Source organism: Mirounga angustirostris, unplaced genomic scaffold (genome assembly GCF_029215605.1).
Source record: "Mirounga angustirostris isolate CCGP_5_RB_7025 unplaced genomic scaffold, mMirAng1.0.hap1 SCAF_17, whole genome shotgun sequence".
Classification (NCBI taxonomy): domain Eukaryota; kingdom Metazoa; phylum Chordata; class Mammalia; order Carnivora; family Phocidae; genus Mirounga; species Mirounga angustirostris.
In genome coordinates, this window is record NW_026991725.1 from 2,538,721 (window position 1) to 2,555,630 (window position 16,910).

Consider the following 16,910-nt stretch of genomic DNA (forward strand, 5'->3'; position numbering starts at 1 on the left):
TCCAATACAGTGGAAGCACCTTGTATAATCTTTCTGGTTATGATCACCTCCCAACCTCCAGAGGTAACCTTTTCTAGAATTCAGTGTTTCTGGTTTCCCTGCATTCCTTTATACTTCTACCACATACCTGTGCATCCTAAAATGAAATATTGTTTTTTGTGCTTTAAACTTTATGTAAATGGTAAAATTCTCTATGCTTTTTTATTTTTTTAAGATTTTATTCATTTATTTGAGAGAGAGAGAGAGAGCAAAGCAGGGGGAGGAGGAGAGAGAGAAGGAGAAGCAGACTGCCCACTGAGCAGGGAGCCAGATGCCAGGCTTGATCCCAGGACCGTGAGATCATGACCCGAGCCAAAGGCAGACACAACCAACTGAGCCTCCCAGGTGCCCCATAATTGCTCAGTTTCTAAAACTTGAATGAACTCATTTTATTTTTTAAAGATTTCATTTATTTATTTTATTTTAGAGGGGAAGAGGGGCAGAGGGAGAGGGAGAGAGAGAGAGAGAATCTCAAGCAGACGTCCCCCTAACCGCGGAGCCTGACACAGGGCTCGATCCCATGACCCTGAGATCATGACTTGAGCTGAAGTCAGAGGCTTAACCCACTGAGCCACCCAGGTGCCCCTACAATTAACCATTTTAAAGTGTACAGCGTAGGGTATTGAGTGCATTCACAGTGTTGTGCAACCACCACTTCTCTCTAATTTCAAAATTTTTCATCACACTAAAAGAAACCCCCACATCCACTAAGTAATTACTTCCTGTTTCCCCCTTCTTCCCACCCCCTGGCAACCACTAATCTGCTTTCTGTCTCTATAGATTTGCTTATCTATATTTTGCAACTTTTTTGCTCAACATTTGAGAGATTCATCCATGTGGTCACATTTGACCATAGTTTGTTTGCTTTTCATTCCCATAAAATAAAATTAGTTCCATCATGGGACTCGACCACATTTTGAAAAGTCTTACTCTTAAAAAGTTTTTTAAAATAATAAAATAAAATTCTTACTCCTACTGATGAATTTATGGAACTTTAAAAAAATCATTTAAAAAATAAGTATTATATGCATTGGACAACAAAGTCAAGTATCATAAAAGAAGATAAAGTGAAAATTGTCTCCCCTGATTCTTATATATCCTTTTAGCACTATGCCAGGCACACACACACACAAATATATATGTGTATTTACGTTTTGTTTTGTTTTGTTTAAGTATGCTCTATGGCAGTGTGCAGTCCAACACAGGGCTTGAACTCACGACCCTGAGATCAGGACCTGAGCTGAGATCAAGAGTCAGATGCTCAACCAACTGAGCCACCCAGGTGCCCCATATATGGCATATATTTTTTACACATGTGTTATTTAATAAGCATTTATTTCTTTTAAAGTTTATTTAGGGGCACCTGGGTGGCTCAGTGGTTAAGCGTCTACCTTCGGCTCAGGTCATGATCCCAGGGTCCTGGGATCGAGCCCCGCATTGGGCTCCCTGCTCGGCGGGAAGCCTGCTTCTCCCTCTCCCACTCCTCCTGCTTGTGTTCCTTCTCTGACAAATAAATAAATGAAATCTTAAAAAATAAAATAAAGTTTATTTATTTTTAGTAATTTCTACACCCAGTGTGGGGCTCAAACCCACAACCCGAAGATCAAGAGTCGCATGCTCCTCCGACTAAGCCAGCCACGCACCCCTAATAAGTATTTATTGAGTGCTTGTTGTATGTCAAGCACTGCTTTAGGTGTTGCAGGTACAGCAGTGAACAAAACAAAGTCTCCAGCTTATATTCTAGCAGAGACAGAGGAGGCACAAACAACTAGATGTAGATGTCAAAGGATGATAAATGCTCTGGAGGAAAATAAAGGGCAGTCAGGGACAGTAGTCAGGAAAGGCTTCTCATAAGGTAATATTTGAATTGTATCTATCCTCCACCGTTTGTTCGGTCGTAGGACCTGTGAATTAAACTGATAGAAGACAGATTTACAAGAGAATAAAAGTTTTAATTATCTATACACCAGAGCTTACAAAGAAAAAAATGTGGCCAAGGAGGGGGCCAGGTGCTTGAGGCTTGTATACAGTCTTAGGCTAAACAAAAGAATAGGGATTTGAGGCTTTTAGGTGGGGAGGGAATAGGGGAAGGTGACCGGGAGAAGTACGGTAAGCAAGGGCTGTCTAGTAAGGTTTGTTATGCAGATTTAAGTCAGTGACTTCTTGGAACTAAGAGTTCGTTTCTTCTGGTAGGGGAGAAGGAGACATCTCTACAAATGTAAATTTCTTTTATAAATGTCAGTTTCCGTTACAAGAGCTTTTTAGAGCTTCTCCTGTGTCTGCTAGTTCTCAATGGCCTTTAGCTCAAAATAAACCATATTCCAAAGAGGTGTATTTTGGGGTGGCATATTCTGGTACCCTTTAGAATGAAGGCAGGACATCTAGAGCAAGACTGTTCCGGGGCAGCAAGCATAAAGACGGGAGCTGAGCTGTCTCAGCGTGTTGAAGAAGCAGCAAGCTCGGGGGCCTGGAGGGGAGGGGAGGGGAGGGGAGGGGAGGGGAGGGGAGGGGAGGAGAGGAAGGGTGGCTAGCAGGTGTTAGCAAACCATTTACACTGCTCTGCACTATTCTCCGCCATGAGCACTCTCTTGGCCTCTGTCCCGCATCGGTCTAAATCAAGCTGCCTCATTCTGTTTCAGAAGCTGCCAGGGACTCCACCATATGGATATAGTGCAATTTATTTAACTGGTTGTAGGGTTTTCCTTCAACTTTTTTTTTTTTTTAAGGTAACATGAGGTATGAAGTGTGTAAAAAAGAAAACCACAGGCCCAAAGTGGCATCACTTAGGCCAAGTCAGCTAACCAAGACTCACCTAACCTAACTGCAGTTTCAAACTCCCAGAAATGTAACCTTTAACCAGTCGACATGGAATTTCCTGGTCAATACTAGGAAATTTACTGATATAACCCTTCCACTCCCCTTAGGGGGGCAATCTTGCCTAAACAATGCATTCCTTGCTAATAATTTCCTTCCTTCCTCCCTCCCTCCACTCTTCCTTCCTTCCTTCCTTCCCTCCTCTCTCCCTTCCTTCCTTCCCTCCTTCCCACCTCTTCCTTCCTCCCTCCCTCCCTTCCTTCTTTCCCTCCTTCCTTCCCACCTTCCCTCCTTCCTACCACCCTTCCTTCCTTCCTTTCCACCTCCCTTCCTCCCTTCCTCCCTTCCCATCTTCCTTCCTCCCTCCCTTCCTTCCTTCCTTTCCACCTCCCTTCCTCCCTTCCTCCCTCCCTCCCTCCCTCCCTTCCTTCCTTCCCACCTCCCTTCCTTCCTTCTTTCCCACCTTCTTTCCTTCCTCCCTTCCCTTTTTCCCCTCTCTCTGTCTTTAAAAACCTTTCTTTCATTGGTTCAGCGGAGCATCTCTCTACTTGCTAGATATTGGGATGCTGTTCAATTCATGAATAGATTGATAAGGCCAATTAGATCTTCAAATTTATTCAGTTGGAGTTTTGTTATTTAACAAGTGAAAATCAGGAAGTGGTTGGAGTGGGTAATAAAAGGAGGAAAGATAAAGAACAGACTTGCTCTTAACAGCTGCAAAGAAAGCCTGGGGCAAGAGTAGAAATGGAGGCCCACGTACCCTATGTCTAAATATTAAGAGTTATAAATTAAATTGACACACTGTGAAATAAAAGATGTACTATTTCCCACCTTGACAAACAGACCTTCATAACAATCTGGAAGGCTAGATTTTAATTTAAAATTTCAGTGCCTTTGAAATTCTGCACCTAGCCCAGGGCCTGCCACCCCTCTTCCCATTCCCAGCTCCATCCTGCACTGACAAGGTCCTTGAATGAATAGGTCCAGACACCTCAGTCTGCCTATCGAGTTGCCATCTATGCTGTCCTTGGCCCAGGGCTACTTGGGAGGATAGGCTCAGGAAAGAGGCCCAGACAGGCCCTACACAGGGGCTGGGGTCATTTGGGCAATAAAATCCAAGACCCGCCGAGACTCAGATTGTGGGTTAAAGGATGGGGGAGAGGGACTAGGAGAGCAGGACCACTCGATTCCACAGATTTCCTGTCCCTTAGGAGGGAGAGAGCTGGAGGAGAGTCAGAGCGGGGTCCTGTGAAGCACAAGACCCAGGGCAGGGTCTCCCTTTGCCCAAGTCTAAGGCTGGTGCTGCTGAGGTATGGAAACTGCCTGGTGGCCTTGGGAAAGAAACTGAGCATGGAGACAGTAGGCAGGACAGACCAGGGAGCAGGAACCATAGCCCAGCCAGCTGCAGGGACACAGGCTGAGCAGGTAGCAGGATGGGGTAAAGTCACAAGTTCTCCAAGGCATGCCCACGTCAAGCGCTGGCCAAAGGGAAACTTGATCCTTATAAAGAAACCTCAGCTTTTACCTGCTCAAAACAATACCAGCCACTGAGACCACAAGGAGAAACTATAAACAAGGAAGCTGTAACAATTATAAAAACACTATCAGCTCTTCTGTCGGTCAGTGAATATCATGGTAAAATCGATGGCTCTCCTGCAAGGGATATAGAGCTAGGAAGGTGGGTTTTGTCACCAGCAAGACTCCAAAACCTGACCTTTACTGCCCACCTGCGTGTACCCATTCACTGTTGTTTCCTTAAGTTCTTCTTTCCAGTTTTTTGTTTTTGTTTTTGTTTTTGTTTTTTTTGCGAGAGAGAACGAGAGACAGAGAGCATGAGAGGAGGAGGGTCAGAGGGAGAAGCAGACTCCCTGCCGAGCAGGGAGCCCGATGCGGGACTCGATCCCGGGACTCCAGGATCGTGCCCTGAGCCGAAGGCAGTCGCTTAACCGACTGAGCCACCCAGGCGCCCTCCAGCTTTTTTTTTATAAGTAAACTCTACCCTCAACGTGGGGCTAGAACCCACAACCCCAAGATCAAGACATGCAGGCACTACTGACTGAGCCCGCCAGGCACCATATTTCCAGCTTATCTTTTAACTCAGGCAAAAGATCCCACAGGCATAGCATCCTGTGATAGAAACCGAAACTACCCTCTAAGCAATAAGGACCGCCCTGACCACCCAGACCAGTTTGAGCTCAACCAAAGACTCACAGCTGTGCAGAAAGACCTAGTATGAGAGTTATCTCTACCCTCATTATAATGCTAAAATCTGATGCTGAAATCTCCACCCAAGGAGGAGCTGAAACTCATTAACGTAACATACAATGTACGCACGCTTAGGCGCATTTCCTTAAGACCCAGATGTGACCTTATGCCCACCTCTACATACAATGACAAAACTCCTCTTTCTGAATATTGATCCTAACCCTAAATAAAAGAGACCCATTCACCCCTGCTCAGGGAGTCACAGCATTGCAAGTCATAGCTTTGGAAGTTATTCCTCATGGTCTCCTTATTTGCTGCAAATAAAATTTCCTTTGTCTGAAACTCCACCTGGTGTAGTCTCTACCTGGAACTCACCAAGGAGGGAACTCACATTAGTTCAATTGCAATTTCAGGCCTGACTTGGTGGCCAATTAACACAGAGAGATTGAGCAAGTCACTTCGCAAGAGATTTTTATGATTATTCAAAAATGCATTCTGGGGGCCTGGGTGGCTCAGTCAACTAAGTGTCTGCCTTCCGACTCAGGTCATGATCCCAGGACCCTGGGATCAAGTCCCACATCGGGTTCCCTGCTCAGCGTGGGGTCAGCTTCTCCCTCTCCCTCTCCCCCCCCCCCCCCCCCGCTTATGCTCTCTCTCACTCACTCTATCAAATAAATAAATATTTTTAAAAAACAAAAAATGCAAACCCCCAAATCCCAAAAATGCATTCCTGGGGTCCTGGGTGGCTCAGTCAGTTAGGTGTCCAACTCTTGATTTCAGCTCAGGTCATGATCTCAGGGTCCTGGGATCAAGCTCTGAGTTGAGCCCGGTGTCAGGATCTGTGGTCAGCTGGGAGTCCGCTTAGATTCTCTCCCTCTCCCTCTGCCCCTCCCCCCACTTGTGCTCTTCTCTCTCAAATAAAATAAATAAATATATAAATCTTTAAAAAAAAAAAAAACGGGGGTGGGGGGCGTCTGGGTGGCTCAGTCAGTTAAGTGTCCAACTCTTGATTTTGGCTCAGGTCATGATCCTGGTCATGGTCATGGGATGGAGCCTGGCATTGAGCTCCCCACTCTGCAGGGAATCTGTCTGTCCCTCTTCCTCTGCTCCTCCCCTACTCACACTCTCTCTCTGTCTCTCAAATAAATGAATAAATAAAATCTTTTTAAAAAATGTATTCCTGGGGCACCTGGGTGGCTCAGTCGTTAAGCATCTGCCTTCAGCTCAGGTCCTGATCCCAGGGTCCTGGGATCGAGCCGCGCATCGGGCTCCCTGCTCCGCGGGAAGCCTGCTTCTCCCTCTCCCGCTTCCCCTGCTTGTGTTCCCTCTCTCGCTGTGTCTCTCTCTGTCAAATAAATAAATAAAATCTTTAAAAAAAAAAATGTATTCCTGGGGCGCCTGAGTGGCTCAGTCATTAGGCGTCTGCCTTCGGCTCGGGTCATGATCCTGCGGCCCTGGGATCGAGCCCCACGTCGGGCTCCCTGCTTTGCAGGGGGCCTGCTTCTCCCTCTCCCACTCCCCTTGCTTGTGTTCCCTCTCTCGCTGTCTTTCTCTCTGTGTCAAATAAATAAATAAAATCTTTTTTTTTTAAAGATTTTATTTATTTATTTGAGAGAGAGAGAGAATGAGAGAGAGAGCACATGAGAGGAGGGAGGATCAGAGGGAGAAGCAGACTCCTTGCCAAGCAAGGAGCCTGATGCGGGACTCGATCCAGGGACTACAAGGATCATGACCCGAGCCGAAGGCAGTCACTTAACCAACTGAGCCACCCAGGCCCCCAAATAAATAAAATCTTAAAAAAAAAAATGTATTCCTTTGCTGAGTGTGAATTTTCTCTTTCAAAGCTGACTGGCTGGCTCAGCATAACCTCAATGAAATCAGGAATAGAAATGTGGTCAAGGGGTGCCTGGGTGGCTCAGTCGTTAGGCATCTGCCTTCAGCTCGGGTCATGATCCCAGGGTTCTGGGATCGAGCCCCGCATTGAGCTCCCTGCTCAGCGGGGAGCCTGCTTCTCCCTCTCCCACTCCCCCTGCTGTGTTCCCTCTCTGGCTGTGTCTCTCTCTGTCAAATAAATAAATAAAATCTTTGGTCAAGCCATCTCCTGGCAGATGAGCACCCAGGCAAGGAGGACCATCTGAGAGGGAAGCCATGCCAGCCTTTCTTGGAAAGGGAGAGAAGACAGCCTTTCCAAGCACCTGTCTGCAAGCACCAGGGTGAGTAGGGCAGTGTACCTGGAAAGCAAACCCTGACATCTTGTCTAGCAGGTGATCATTTGCACAAAGGATCTCTGTCATTTACATTTCACTTAGCTCCTAGGGATAAAAGCAGACAGGCAAGGGGCAGATACCAAGCACTCACCGTGTATAGGGTTGTGCTGGACAATATTGAGAGCTTGCCAGTGTCTGAGAGGACTGAGGACACACATACTGAATAACAGAAGGGTCCCTTAGAGAGTAATGTGTCCACGCATGCCTGTGTGTGGATCAATACTAATGACTGTCATTACTGAGTAAAAGAGTGCCAAACTTGATAGATTTGATGCAATCACCATCAAAATCCCAGCAGGCTATCTTGAAGAAATAGACAAGATGATTTGAAAATGTATATGGAAAAGCAAAGGCTCTAGAATAGTCAATCTTCAAAATGAATAGAGCTGGAGGACATACACTACCTGATACCAACATTTGCTATAAAGCTTACAATAACCAGAGGGGCACTTGGGTGGCTCAGTCTGTTAAGCGGCTGCCTTTAGCTCAGGTCGTGATCTCAGGGTCCTGGGATCGAACCCTGCATCAGGCTCCATGCTCAGCAGGAGTCTGCTTCTTCCTCTCCCTCTGCCCCTCCTCTCCCCCACTTGTGGCTCTCTCTCTCTCTCTCAAATAAATAAAATAAGATAAAATAAAATTTTAAAAAAGCTTACAATAACCAGGACAGTGTGGTATCAGTGGAAGGAGAGACAAATAGATTGACAGAACAGAATAGAATCCAGAAATGGATTCATACATATACAGTTAGTTGATTTTCCAAAAATTGCCAAGTCAAGTCAATGGGGAAAGGAATGTCTCTTCAATGAAAATTGCTGAAACAACTGGAAATCGATTTGGAAAAAAATGAATCTTGACCCTTATTTGACCTTATTCACAACATTAATTTGAGGTGGATCATGGACCTAACCTTAAACCCCAGGCCCATAAAGCTTCTTGACGAAAACAGAAGACTGTCCTTGAGCAGGATACAAAAGGGAAGAAAAACCCTGCTAAAATGGCTTCATCAGAATTTAAAATGTCTGCTTATCAAGAGCACTATTAAGAAAATAACTGACAAGCTGCAGACCTGGAAAAATATCTTTGCAGCCATAAAACTGGGAAAGGATGTATATTCAAGACATGTAAAGAGCTCTTACAAATTGGCACTAAAAATAAAAACATTCCAATTACAAAATGGGAAAAGACTTCCAACAGACACCTCACAAAGTAAGATATACAAATGGCCAATAAGCAGTCAAAAAAGCCCTCAACATCATTAGTCCTCAGGGAAATGGCCGCTATAAGAACAGGGAAACATGACTTCATACATACTAAAATGGCTAAAAAAACCCTGGTGTTCCAGTAACCTATTGCTGCGTATCTTGTCACCCCAAAACTTAGAAATGTCAACCATTATAATCATTTTATTATCTCTTACAATTTCTTTGGGTCAGGAACTCTGGAAGGGCTTGGCTGGGTGAGACTGGCCTGGGGGTGGGGGAGTGGTCTCTCCTGCTGTTGCAGTCAGACTATGGCTGGATGTGGAAAGTCGGGGACTGGAGCAGCTGGGGCCTCTCGCTCTCTCTCCCTTCACACAGTTTTATGGTCTTTCCATGTGGTCTTGTTTGGGCTTCTTCACAGCATGGCAGCCTCCAGGTACTCAGACTTCCTTCCAGGGAGCTCGGGTCTCCAAGGCTAACAAGGATGCTGTTGCATTACGTTTTATGAACTAGTTAAGAAGGGACAGCATCACTTTCACCACATTCCATGGGTTACAAGTGAGTCAACCAAACCCACCTAGATTGAAGGGGAGTGGAATTAGACTCTGTCTCTTGATGTGGAAGTGGCAAGATTCTAGAAGAGCAAGGGGGGATGAGAGCTATTACTGCAGCCGTTTTTGGAAAATACAACCTGTGGTGGATAAACCCGTCATGAAAAAGCAGACAGATCACACCAGGCCTTGTAAGCCACACTAAAGTTCAGTCTTGATAGGTATTGTGATGGGGACAACTGGAGGGCTTTAAGCAAGAGAGTGAAATTAGCCAATTGTCTTTAAAAGTTCGTGGCAGCAGGTGTTGGATAAAGAATTTGCGAGGAGGGTTTGGAAGCAGGGAGACCATTTAGGAGGGGGGTTCAGAAGCTCAAGTGCCGGGCGCCTGGGTGGCTCAGTTGGTTGAGCGGCTGCCTTCGGCTCGGGTCATGATCCTGGAGTCCCGGGATCGAGTCCCGCATCCAGCTCCCTGCTCAGCGGGGAGTCTGCTTCTCCCTCTGACCCTCCCCCCTCTCATGCTCTCTGTCTCTCATTCTCTCTCTCAAATAAATAAATAAAATCTTTAAAAAAAAAGAGAAGTTCAAGTGCCAGGCATGGCCAGAGTCCCGGCCTGGGTGAGTGTCGGGGAAGGAGGGCCGCCAGGTTTCCGCCTGTCCAGCTATTTTGTTCACTGAGCACCACGGAGAAGCAAGTTTGTTTGAGGCGCGTTGGGCTTGAAAGGCCACGGTAGACGAACGAGACTGGAACTCGGGAGATAAAAAATTGAGGGAGACAACCAACAGCATTTTAAAAGGCACAGATGTGGACGTATGTGACAGGCCAAGTTCTGGCAACTCTCCACTCACTCCTCCCGACGCGCCTCGGACTGTGCCAAGTTCTCGCACAGGCTGAACGGCGCGTGCGCACACCTACATCCCCGGGAGGCCCCTGGGCGGCAGCTTCCGGATTGCGCACGCGCGGTGTGCGGCGGTCGCCATGGAGACGCGTGGCGCTGGCCGGGCGCTTAGCTCCTGCGGCCGCGGGCTCGGCGGCGGGGGTCTTGGGCTGTCCCTGGCGCGGGTGGCGGCGCGGAGGGCGAATGGACTGCCGCGGTGGAGCGGGGGCGTCGGGGTACGGCGAAGAGGGCGAGGACGACGAGGACGACGAGGAGGAGCGAGAGGGTGGCACTGCGGGCTTTCAGGGCGCCAAGCTGCCCCCCATCGCAGGCAGCGCCTCAGAACCGAACAAACGGAAGGTGAAGAAGAAAAAGAAGAAGAAGACGACCAAGGGGTCCGGCAAGGGGGACGGTAAGACGAGCAGCTAGCGCAGCAGCCTCAGCTCCCCGTACCAGAGTTCCCCAAGCTCACCCATCCCCAGTCCTCAGAGACCCCCATCTACTTGGGAACCACTTCACACCAGAAGCAGAAACTCGCCAGTCCCAAACAGAGGTCCTCCCGCTCCCCACACGTACCACTTAACGCAACACAGTGAAGACCCAGCCCTCTCCATAAAAACCATACATGTCCACAGAGACCCCAAATCCTGCACAGAGAATTTTCAACATCCATGGAGACCCTCTACCCCACAGAGATCCCCAGCATCCCCAGCATTATTCCCGCAGAGCCTCCCAGCTCCACACAGCAGCTCAGCTTTGCACGGACACCCTCTCAATTTCCTAATCCCTCAGCTAAACCTCAGAATCTTAAATAACCACACTTTCCCCACTGAAACTTCAAGGCCTCCTACAGAGATTCCCTCATCTTCATAGAGACCTTCCCCAAGCCTAAGATGCTAAGACACTGGTGACAAACAGGCACAGAAACACAGGTTTTTGCCTTTTGCTCCATGCGTTAGGGGCACCTGCCCTCTCGATGTTACGCAGACATCCTGTAAATGTATAGAAAGTATCTTTCCTGCACGGGCTGTCTCCCGCCACCCCCCATTCGCCAGGGCCAGCCCTCAACTGCACACACACCATCACACCAGTGACTGCTACATGCTCTTGTAATCCCCAACACCCTCAACAACAGCCCCTTATAGCATTATAACCACCAAATAAAACTAAAGCACAGATACCCCATCCAGCACACGCATTCCCAGGCTACACGTACGTATGGGTACTCGGCTACACACTCATGTGCTTAAACCCCACCAGCCAAACACTGCCTGGACACATGCACTCAGGTTCTCACTCCAGTCTCTCCCATGGACACCTCACGTACATACACACACCAACACCTGCCCTAATCCCACAGAGTGCCTATATCTCACCAAGTTCCTCTCCCAGAACCCCCCAGATTTCTTGACAAAGGCACTGAGCACCCAGTTTATGGAGAGAGCATGCAACAGTAACATAGAAGGGACCTGCCTATGAGTGCTACGTTTCCAGTGTCACTTGCGTGGTCCCCTTCTGGGGCTTTGACTGTCAGGGAGGTGGCTCTCACCTCCAGCACGGGTAGTCCTTGGTTCAGGTTTCGGGGCCCTGGCCTGTAGCGTGCAGAGCTGGCACCCCCGGCGAGCTGGAGGCAGAGGGAGTGGCAGTCTTCCTCGTGTCATGCTTGTAGTTTGGGAAAGGGAGCAATGGGAGGGTTATAATGACTTCTTCAGGTGGAATCCTAATAGAAAGGCAAGGAAAAAATTCTGGAGTTGAGGTCAAAAAGCCCCATTTGTATCTGCAAAACCAAATTAGGAAACCTGTTGTCCTTTTGGCTTACTTTCCTAACTCTGGAAATTATAGTGGCATGTAATTCATATGGTCAGCAGGGGACACCAAATAGTATTGGAGGAATAGGAAGGCATAGAAATGTCCAGAGAGGACTTTTTTAATTTTCTCTTTTTTTAGGGGGGATTTCTGCCTCCCCAAAAGTAGAAGGATGAGCCGATGAAAGAACCACAACTTATAGTACTTTATATGAGGACTCTATAATTCAGAAATGCTATTAATTGAAAAAAACAACTCAGTACAAGCCACACAGCAGAAAAGTACTTCCTGGCTTGGCATGATATTGGTTTCCACAATCAGATTTAGGAAGCTTTTCTGCTGTACTCCATTTCTCCCATCATAAAGAAGTCCAGACTAGGGGTGGAGTCATAGACTCCTCAAACTGGAAGGTACCTGGATGAGATATGGAGCATGAATCGCACAGTGGAAAGAATAGGAACAGGGCACCGGGAGCCAGGCCTGTGTTCGAATCCTGACCCCTGCCACTTACTATGTGATATTGGTAAGGTAGACTTTTGGAGTTTCAGTTTCTTCACCTGGAAAACAGGGTTGATAACCTTTATCCAGAGGACCGGCCTCTAGTACGTGCTCTGTAAATGGTTCCTCCTTCTCCAAAATGACTTGAGGAAAAGCCTAGAGCCGGTGGGTGTGTAGGAGGCTGGTGGGCTTGGCTCTCTGAGCCCTAGGCCAGGAGGGGCCTCCACCTCGTACACCTTTGGGGACTTGGGCAGCGCACCCGCTAACCGGCTCGTCTGCTCAGCAGATAAACATCAGAGTCCAGGCCTGAAGTGTCAGCAGCTGTCCTCATCCTTTCACCACATCTTAAGTCCCAGCAAAGATCATGGCCCCAGGCAAGAGCACAAACAGGACAAAGGTGAGAACAGGCCCATCCCCCCTTACTCCTCCACTGTAAGTCTCCCCCATTTTGCTGAAATAGAAGAGAACCTCTCCAACCAGATCAACGAAAGCCTGCGTTGGGACGGAATTCTCGCAGACCCAGAGGCCGAAAGAGAAAGGATTCGCATATACAAGCTGAACCGGAGGAAGCGGTACCGGATTTTGGCCCTCAAGGGCTTCCACTCTGACCTGGGTGGCCAGGAGAACCCCGAGAACCTGCCGTACCTCCCGGATAAAGAGAGCAGCACTGAGGGCAGGCAGCCCGCGCCGAAAGCCGACCGGCCCAGCCACGGCTTGGAAGGAAGCCTCACGCCCAGGCTGCTGCGCTCTGATCTGGCTGCCGCTCTGCCAGAGTGAAAATCCAGCCCGACGCCAAGTCCGCACTGCCAGTTTCTGTGTCACAGAAGAATAATAATAAACGGAAATCAGAACGCCTGAAGGAAGCAGATGTCTGGTGTGTCGACGGGGCCCGCCTCTCCTTCCACCAGGGTGCCTTTCGTGGCCCGGGGAGGGCACAGCCGTGTAATGGACACAGCTCTTTCTGGATTTTTTTTTTCTTAGATAATTTGGCGTCTCTTTGTTATTTAATTTCTCATCACAGATGTCTGTAATCTTCCCCTCTAAAAGACAGAGTGTGTAGATTATATCAATTCCAACTCTTAAGCTAATTTAATGGGTAAAACTCCTCACACAGCATGCTTCTCTAGGCCCAACGAAAATGCCCCAAATATCCCGGAGGCTTTTTTTCCTTTTTTTAAATTACATACACTCCCTGCCCTTATGTGGTCTTCAAAATAACTGAGTTCCAGAACTCCATCCCTGGGAGATAATTATGAGAAGTCTCAAAAGAGGTATTGCTTCTCTTCTAAATATGGTCATCCCAGGGAGCAAACTGGTGGTTGCCAGAGGGGAAAGGGGTTGGGGGTGGGGGAAACAGGTGAGGGGGCTCAATTGTACAGTGATGGATGGTAACTGGACTTGTGCAGTGATCACTTTGTAGCGTGTACAAATACTGAATTATGATGTTGGACACCTGAAGCTTATGTAGTGTTACATACCAATTTTACTTCAATTAAAAAAATATATATATATATAGTCCTCCTCTAATCCCCTAAAACAGCGTTTTAAGCAAAGTTCTGGAGCATTAAAAAGGTCCTACTATACTACTTGTCCTAAATTAATATTCTTCCCTTGCACCAATATTTATTGAGTGGGAGCCAATGTGTTGTGTTAGTTTGGGTTCTCCAGAAGCAGACCCTGAATCAAAGACTCAAATGGAAATAGATTATTTGGGAACCAAAGGAAAGCTCAGTAGAGAAGGCACAGGGAGGGGAAGACAGCCAATCCAGGGACACGGTCAAGCCAGTTTCCATATTGGCTAACTGGAGCTTAATCCCACTGGGAAACACTGTCAGGATTATGTACTCTGAGCGTGAGGAAGCTGGGCCCTTCTACTGCCCATAGGCATTGGCTGAGGGATGGTCCTGGGGGTGTTAATTTCCTGGCATTTCCAGCCTGCCAAACAGGTTGGCCCAGAGGCCCTCCTCAGGCACAAAGATGCAGACTGGGAGGTGCAGGGGATGGGGTAGTCTCTATGCAACACGGTGTAGGGTCCAGGAGGGACGTAGTGGAGGTTTAAGATCAGGTTCCTGCCTTCCAAGGAATTATACTTGGAAGAAGTTGAAAGCCAGTACAAAACATTACAGAATGCTTTTTTGAAAGTGAAGCGGAAGTGGTCATCTCGGTCCCTGCTAGCCCCAGCTGACAGAGAAGCCCTCCTCTTACCTTTCCTTAAATGGCCACTTACAGAGTTGTCACATTCTGGCCATCGTATTGTGGCAAAATATAGCAAAAGGACTTTTGGAAGAGCCCCGTCCTCCCCGGCAGAGAGGGGGTTAGCAGGCTCCTCTGGCAGGGACCCCCAAGCAGACAGGGATGGCCCTCCCTGGGCTGCTGTCCAGGTTGCGGGGCACCGATAGAATCAAGTAAAAAGGAACAAGGGCTTTGGTGTGTCCCCATAGAGAGGAGACAGGACATATGTTCACCCTCAGCCACAGGACCTTGCCTGAGGCCCCAGGGCTCGAGGTAAAGACAGCGGAGGGTGGAGCGGCTGGGCTGCTCTCTCCCGTGCCCTCTGGATCAACCGTAGTCGCTGGGGGTGTGGGGTGTGGGGTGTGGGAGAGTCTGAGGCCGCAGGATGCCTTGGTCACTTTGCAGTGGTGTCTTCCATGGGTGGTGAGAGTGGGGGTGGCCTGTAGTCACCTTTCTGCTATGAGATATTCTGGTGTAGTGGTTAAAATGATGAGCTTTGACATCAGAGCTGAATTTTTGTCTTTCCCACTATGTGCTAGTTGTGTGAACTCAGGGAAATTGCTTAACTTCTCTGAGCACTACCTCCCACATCTGGAAACAGGGATGCAGCGACCTACCTCGGTGCTGTGGGAATCAAAGGCAGTACTTACGTAAAGTCTTCAGCACAGGGCGCCTGGGTGGCTCAGTTGGTTAAGCAACTGCCTTCAGCTCAGGTCATGATCCTGGAGTCCCTGGATCGAATCCCGTGTCAGGTTCCTGCTCGGTGGGGAGTCTGCTTCTCCCTCTGACCCTCTCCCCTCTCATGCACTCTCTCACTCTCTCTCTCAAGTAAATAAATAAAATCTTAAAGGAAAAAAAAAAATAAAGCCTTCAGCATAGCACCTCACCCCTAGGAAGCACTCAGTTGGAAGTTTGTTTTTTTTTTTAATTTATTTGACAGAGAGACAGCGAGAGAACACAGCAGGGGGAGTGGGAGAGGGAGAAGCAGGCTTCCCACGGAGCAGGGAGCTCGACATGGGCCTCGATCCCAGGACCCTGGGATCATGACCTGAGCTGAAGGCAGACGCTTAACTGACTCAGCCACCCAGGCACCCCTCTTTTTTTTTTTTTTTTTTAAGATTTATTTATTATTTATTTGAGAGAGAGAGAGAACATGCAAGCAGGGGGAGGGGGAGGGAGAGGGGGAGAGAACCCTCAGATTTTCCACTGAGGGCAGAGCCCAACATGGGGCTCAATACCAACACCCTGAGATAATAACCTGAGCTGAAATCAAGACTGTGATGTTTAACTGACTGAGCCACCGAGGTGCCCCTTAAATTGCATTTCAAAAAACGTTAGTCCTATGAAATGCTCATGTGTTCTCTGGTCCATGCTACATTTCCCAAATGTAGCATTTGGGAAATGCTACATAGTAAATTTTCCCTTTTAAAGATTCTTAATACACATTACCATTTTAAAAGCTATGGTAGCTTATTGTACAGCAAATCTTTACTCCCCCCCCATTTTCATGGGGGAAGTATGGTTCCCTGACCCACTGATGTTAGGTTGGACCATGCGACTTGCTTTGGCCAATAGAACAGGCGTGGAGATGACTGGGTGGCAGGAGGGCAGACTTTAAGAGGTATTGTATGTTTCTTCTTGCTCCTCTTGATCTTTTGACCTCCTCCATGAGAAGAATGTGCCCCCGCTAACCTCTCTAGCCTGCTTTAGAGACGAGTGGAACAAACCTGAACTCAACACCCAGCCTTGGGCAGAACTGCCCAATCAAGACGTCTACATGTTTACACCAGAAATAAATGCTTGCTGCTGTGCACCACTACGATTTTGTGGTTGTTACGCAGCAGAAGCTGACAATGCGGGTGCTCCATGAAGCCCCACAATAAACATATTTGGCATCTTCAGCTTTTCATTTTCCCAAACTTATTTGACCATACAACCTCCTACTCCACAGAAAGCACTTTGGGAAGTAGTGTTATGAATGAAACACTTTGTAGTGATTATGCCCTAAGATAAAATTATTAGAATTCTATTTTGAGAAGAGGTATTTCTTGCAATAGGATTTGTTACCCAATCAATAAAGTCATTCCTTTCTCTCATTTCTGGGAAGTATACCAAAATGGCTTCCTCAGATTTATCATATTTTTTTTTAAAGATTTTATTTATTTATTTGACAGAGAGACAGTGAGAGAGGGAGCACAAGCAGGGGGAGTGGGAGAGGGAGAAGCAGGCTTCCCGCTGAGCAGGGAGCCCGACGTGGGGCTCGATCCCAGGACCCTGGGATCATGACCTGAGCCGAGGGCAAACCCTTAACGACTGAGCCACCCAGGCATCCCAGATTTATCATATTATTAATTACACCTACTACTTTTTCTCTTGAGGTGCCAGCTTAATCTGATATGCTTAGGAAGGTATTTTTTGAGGGAAA

At 47.7% G+C, this 16,910-nt stretch overlaps 1 protein-coding gene across 1 annotated transcript; it reads left to right on the plus strand.

Annotated features, from left to right (window-relative positions):
• Window positions 1–10,044: 10,044 nt before the first annotated feature.
• LIAT1 (ligand of ATE1) lies at window positions 10,045–13,578 on the plus strand. Its single transcript, XM_064583475.1, has 2 exons — window positions 10,045–10,361; window positions 12,540–13,578. Exons 1-2 carry the CDS (start codon window positions 10,154–10,156, stop codon window positions 13,028–13,030), a joined length of 699 nt encoding a protein of 232 aa, XP_064439545.1. The 5' UTR covers window positions 10,045–10,153; the 3' UTR covers window positions 13,031–13,578.
• Window positions 13,579–16,910: the final 3,332 nt, after the last annotated feature.

Bases quoted from the DNA above. Each gene is read 5' to 3' on its own strand.
- LIAT1 (XM_064583475.1), top strand. From the start codon at position 10,154: ATGGACTGCCGCGGTGGAGCGGGGGCGTCGGGGTACGGCGAAGAGGGC. The intron at 10,362-12,539 runs GTAAGACGAGCA...TCTGCTCAGCAG, and splicing joins GGGGTCCGGCAAGGGGGACG to ATAAACATCAGAGTCCAGGC.